Raw genomic sequence first — 6,141 nt, forward strand, 5'->3', positions numbered from 1 at the left:
TGAAATCTGTTCACATTTTCATTATTTGTGGAAAACCTTAAACAAATATGGTAGACTTGAAATGAAATTGAGTTATTTGTATTGAGGTGGATGGACCTATAGTCTGTCATACAGAGTGAAGTAAGTCAGAAAGAGAAAAACAAATACATTACACTAACACATATATATGGAATCTTAAAAAAAAAAAGGTTCTAATGAACCTAGGGGCAGGACAGGAATAAAGATGCAGACGTGGAGAATGGTCTTGAGGACACAGGGAGGGGGAAGGGTAAGCTGGGATGAAGTGAGAGAGTAGCATTGACATATATACACTACCAAATGTAAAACAGATAGGTAGTGGGAAGCAGCCGCATAGCACAGGGAGATCAGCTCGGTGCGTTGTGACCACCTAGAGGGTTGGGATAGGGAGGGTAGGAGGGAGATGCAAGAGGGAGGGGATATGGGGATATATGTATACGTATAGCTGCTTCACTTTGTTATACAGCAGAAACTAACACAACATTGTAAAGCAATTATACTCCAATAAAGATGGTAAAAAAAATGGAAACGTGAAATATGATAGGCTTTATATTGATTACTCTGGTATTGTGTAAAAATCAGGTATAGTGAAAGAGTTTAGAGTCCTAAAACTTGTATTTTCAAAGGACATATACATTGTTACTTTATGTTGTCCTTTGAATGTTTTAATTTGCTTCACTTCCTCTACCAACCAACCATTGTTTTCCCTGGTGTCTTAGCAAATGACTGAGAACAGACCAATAGCCTCTCATATTTATGAAAGAAGAGTGCAAGTTTCCTGAGAGAGAAAAAATTCAAAGTGGATGCATGTGCTTTTTCTTTCCATTCTCCCCATGTAATCTAGTTTCTGTTTACATAAACCCAAACATCTCACTCACTAGGGAATATGTAATCACTGCCAATCAGCATCTGTTGGAACAAGGAGAATAAGTGTATGCAAGCAAAGCCCAAACACCTATTTTCTTCTAGGGTACCTACAGTGATTAAACCCACTACCTATTCCAACTGTTTATTTTATAATTTCTCTTTAGAGTACTTATCTCTTATGTACACGAACATTATTTTTTATTTTTCCATTTCTCTGCTGTAAGAGTCCCAAGTACCTTCAGGGTTACAGTGGTTCTTTATAATGTGCACTGTTGGAGACTGGCTCTAACCAGAAAAGGCTTGACACTTCCATAGATGACCTTCTTTCTGGCCCAGGGTTATCAGACTAGGAGATGTGGTTCTATTCTTCTGTTAAGCTCCCTCCCCTGCTCCAGGTCATAGGTCAGGAAATAGAACAGAAACAACCCCAGCCACCATCTTCCAGGGTACCTATGGTTCACATAGGACAGTCTCCTTCCTCTCTTCAGTATATTTAGTCAGTATTACTGACCGATCCCATTTCCCTAAGTCCATTGATCCTTTCCCATAGCTTCAACAAAAATAGCAATGTTCATTCTCTTTTATTTAGACAAAACACGATTTAGTCTGTTTGTTTATATTGTCTTTATACTGAATTCTTAAGAGATACCATGTCTTTTCTCTAGATTAACTTTGACACAGTGCCTGTCATTTGCATACATGCACTTAGTAATATTTCTGTTGGTTGTTTTGTCCCTTAGAATCAGAGAATGTAGAGTAGTCCTGGTTGAAGGTAAAGCCAGAGGCTGTGCCTATCCAGCCCCTTATTTGGATGAATATGGAGAAACAGACCCTGGCCTGAAGTAAGTTTTTAAAATTTTACTCACATTATTGTACATGGATGGTGGCAGCTCTTTAAACACAAAAGCTAATACTGAGAGACATTTTTAAATAGCTATAAATTGAAAATATTAAATATGATGCCATCCTAAATGTAACACATAATTTTCAACAAGTTTGTGCTTCTCCAAAATTTTTAGACCCCCGCCATCCTAATGTTTGAATGCTCTATTATTTTTAATCAACCTTTCTTCAGAATTACTTAGAAGGTTTAATTGACGCTGATGTATAAAAGAAAGAAATCTGTAGTATCCAGTGAGGGAGTTTGGTTTAAAATGGATATTCATTGTTTCCATTGCAATACTTGAAACTTTTTATTAGCCAGCTGTGTCAGCCTTCTTTGCTTCTAAACATTAGCAAAAATGCTTAGAATCCTGTAATTTTCTGTATCCTTCACTGGTGTTAGGAACTGGAGTACCACTCATGGGTATGAGAAAAAGGAGGTAAGGCCACAATGGTCCCAAAAGTACATATAGTTAAAGATTAGATCTCCTTACCATAAGCTCTTTTTGTTTAACTAAAAGTTTGTTCTTTTGAAATTTTGGGTTGGCCAAAAAAGTTTGTTCGGGATTTTTGTAACATCTTACGGAAAAATCCGAACTTTTTCATCATCCCAATATATTATTCAGAATGAATTGGCTTATTAGATGAGGCTTAGAACCTCTTTGTTCATACGGAGATTTGTTTTTATTGTAACAGCTTTTGACCTGTATAGAGAAAGTCTTTGGATTCAGAAAGAAAAAGGTGGGTGGTGAAAGTAGTTAATGATTGAAGATAAGAGGCCTGTGTTGTTCCAGAAAGGTACAAAGAAGCAGAATTTTTAAGTTAGTTAGGCAATATGAAAATACCTAACCAGCTGAGACATGTTAGTGCCCCAGGGATGAGAGTCTCACAGTTCTCCATCATTGGCAACAGCCAAACTTCAGTCATTTTGGATTAGCTGTTATACAGTGTTACAAACTGTGCAACTTTAGAATTGGTGTGGAGTAATTTTATTTAAATACTTGCTAATCACCAGCAAGTTTGTTGTGTCATAAAGACAATAATAACTAAGTATTTCTGAGGAGCAGCGTATAATTTGAGGGCTTAGTGTTACACCTCAGACCTAACCTCTACCGTCCAAAGATCAGAAATCAAAGCTGGATAAACTATAAGAGGCCAGAAAGCCATTAAAGACCTACTCAGGCTAACCACTCTAAAAAGAATAGAACTGCTTCAAGTTATAAACCTTTCTAACCATTTAAATGGGGTCCCATAATGCCCATGGTATACTTGACCTATTTTTCTGAATAATCAAGGAGTAGGTTTCTTCTTCATTAGCTAAGTAACTTATCAAGTTCATAGTGATCAGTGGTGAAGGGAAAATATACCTTTTAAAACCTTGTCCTGGCGATTCCTCCCAGTTCCAAGAACATCTCAAAAGTTCAGACTAATTTAAACAATAAAGATGTAGTAGTTATTTGATTCAAGCTTACATGTTTTTTTCTCCCCCTGAAGGAGGGGCAACCCCCTTCATTTATCTCGTGAGCGGTATCGGAAGCTCCATTTGGTGTGGCAGCAACACTGCATCATAGAAGAGATTGCTAGGAGCCAGGAAACTAATCAGATGTTATTCGGATTCAACTGGCAGTTACTGTGAGCTCCAACTCTGCCTGGGGAGAATCACGAATGAAGACAGTAATGAAGACTGATTCAAAATTATGGAGACCTTATTGAGGGCTGGGGAAGGGTTGGAGGGTCTTTTGCTCCATGTCCAGATTCACATACATCAATAAAATATTCCTTAATGGAATATTTCTTTCAATTAATGAACATATGCTTAAAGGAAAAAAAAAAGACATAGATTAATCTATTTTATGTTCCAGAACACTAAAGAAATGCTTCTTCACCCCCAAGTGTCTGATTCTGCTAATAGTTCCAGAAAACTTATTTCCCTTCGTAATCTGTCCCACTTCACTTCATGCACCTGATAAATGAAGTCACATCAAGCAGTTGTGGGCATTCTTATATGTTGGTTGACTCTTCTACAATTTGTATTTGGTGTTTCCCCCCAAATTTAATTTAGCTAATGGATCACTGACAAGATTTAATAATCTGTGTTAGTCTTCCTTGCAGCTAAAGAGAAATTCAGAAACCATGCAGTGTACTTCAATTGAGAAAGTTTTCCAAAAAGTAAAAGTTTTATAATTTCTCTCTTAAGGAAATGCCCCTAAAGTGCCACTTACTGTTTCAGCCAGAAATTAAACTATATTTCTATATGGACAAAGTTTCCATTTCTAAGGCAAATTTCTGCCAGTGTGGAAAAGCTTTTTTTTTTCCTACTGTAGACCTCAAGAAGAGTTAGGATAATGTATTTATTATTTATGCCTGATGAAACAAAGCCTGCAGTCCTCACCTCCGATGGTGAGGATTAGCTTTATTGCATTTTGAAATTATACTTTCCATTTTCCAAAGGCAAGTTTCTAAAATAAGTTCACTTATCTCTTGATTGTGACATGACTCTATTTGACTCAGAAACCTGATGCAGTTCTGATGTAAACTATCTATAGAATGAGGATAAGAAAATTCCCCCAATGAATGGATCATGGCAGCTGTAAATTAGAACAATCAGATTTAAGCCTGTTCTGTAACATTCTGTGTCTTTGTAAGACAGATCCTTCATTTGTTATCTGTGTGCAAACTTTTCATAAACTCTGGGTATATGAATAGTATAACCAACAAAAAAAGCCATGTGGTCAGTAGTCTGTGTCCTGTTAAAACATGCTGTGGTTGAGCCATCTTGTTTATAAATAACAGAGCTCTCCTGCATCTGTGCATAAACTTTTTGGCTTTAACTTTTTATATCAAGAACTTATGATATAAAACAGCAGGCAGAAGATAGATTGAAATCTTATATTTTAGCTTCTGTTGTCTCTGGGGTAATGTTAGGAGTTCGAAAGATACATTCAAAGACCGTCTTATTTTGCCTTTGGTGACCATGGTCATGTATGTGTATAAATGTTTTCCTACCTTCTTTTTGCTCAGCAAAGGCAAGCAAATAAAAATATATTTGCAAAGTGATTGATGATGCACATTTTGGGTTAGATTTTTTTGGTATTTTTATGTAAAGTAAAGAAATTCTGGATTTTACAATAAGGGATTGGCATGAACAGGCATCAGAATCACAATCATGATTTTCTACCTGAATAATTATTATTCAGAAGGTATCAGAAAATAGATACAACTCCAATAAACAGTTTCTAACTATTGATGGGTGAGGATTACAAATTTCAGTATTCAGTTTGTCAAATTTGCCAGTATGATTAAATGATTATAACATTTCCTTTTATTTCTTATATAATTTTGTTGGCTGGATTGTCTGACTGGGAAGCCTGAGCCAGCCTAGGCAACAGAAGATGCTGACTTCTGCCCTAATTGATTGGTCCCAGTTTAGCAAAGATAAATTGATTTTTTATTTCTAACCTTTTTCTATCCACTTCATAAATTCTACGGTTAAGCTCTCAAGCTGCCAGAGGGACTGTCCTGCAATGGCCAGTCAGATCTTTACTGCCAAAGAACCCATTTCCTATTGAGTTCCATTTCCTGAGATTGATTCAGATCTCTACACTGTAGATGAACATACATCTCTCAGTGCTGCCCCCAGCCCAAGGGATTTCTAATTATATTCAAATATCCTAGTTGTTTGCCTTCATCATTGGAAACAGTTTAATTAAGCATATGAAGTTTACTTAAAAATGAGCAAAAAGTCACTTTATTTTCTTTAGTGTAGTATGTGGAAGAACTGGTTCAACAGGATGGCTCCAAAACTGTTTTTTGAATGTTTGGTGAGGGGCTAGCAGGAATTTTAATGATACAGTGAAGAAAAACATATATCTGTATAATTAATTTATTATCGTGGTGTATGGGCTGAGTTCACCCTTTAGTGGTCATTTGTCATTTCATAACAACTATGCATTTTGGTTCACTGTGATGATGATCTATATTTAGTGACTGCCACATGTTTATACCACTGATTCAAATTCCATCCATGATGAAGTTATACAAATAATGCATATATTGATATCTTTTATTGCAAAATGTAAATTTAAAACTTGTATAATGTTCTGTGCTTTTTGAAATAAAATATCTTATATGTGTATATTTAAAAAGAAAAAAGGGACTTCTCATGTTTGGGGATTTGGGTTTGAAGTATAAAAAAGTATACTAGAAAGGAGCTATAGCTAAAAGTTATCTTTGTTAGCCCAGACAAATTCTTTAAAAGACATAGGTATTTAGTGTAATGGTCTCCAAACGTTTTGACCATACAGTCTATCAGTAAATAATTTTTAAGATGCATATTTTACATATATATGCATATGTTCAACTGTAAGAATTAAG

General features: G+C 35.7%; 1 protein-coding gene across 5 annotated transcripts in view; it reads left to right on the forward strand.

Annotated features, from left to right (window-relative positions):
• Positions 1-5,913, forward strand: part of UBR1 (ubiquitin protein ligase E3 component n-recognin 1) — a 168,866-nt gene extending 162,953 nt beyond the window's left edge. For all 5 annotated transcript variants that reach the window (XM_029237186.1, XM_029237188.1, XM_029237187.1 and 2 more), the window contains 2 exons: positions 1,626-1,727; positions 3,262-5,913. In XM_029237186.1, the coding sequence (XP_029093019.1) occupies positions 1,626-1,727; positions 3,262-3,403 (244 nt within the window). In that variant the 3' untranslated portion in view covers positions 3,404-5,913. The remainder of the gene's footprint in view (positions 1-1,625; positions 1,728-3,261) is intronic.
• Positions 5,914-6,141: the final 228 nt, after the last annotated feature.

Source organism: Monodon monoceros, unplaced genomic scaffold (assembly GCF_005190385.1).
Source record: "Monodon monoceros isolate NGI ecotype Baffin Bay Population unplaced genomic scaffold, NGI_Narwhal_1 Super_Scaffold_21, whole genome shotgun sequence".
Lineage (NCBI taxonomy): Eukaryota > Metazoa > Chordata > Mammalia > Artiodactyla > Monodontidae > Monodon > Monodon monoceros.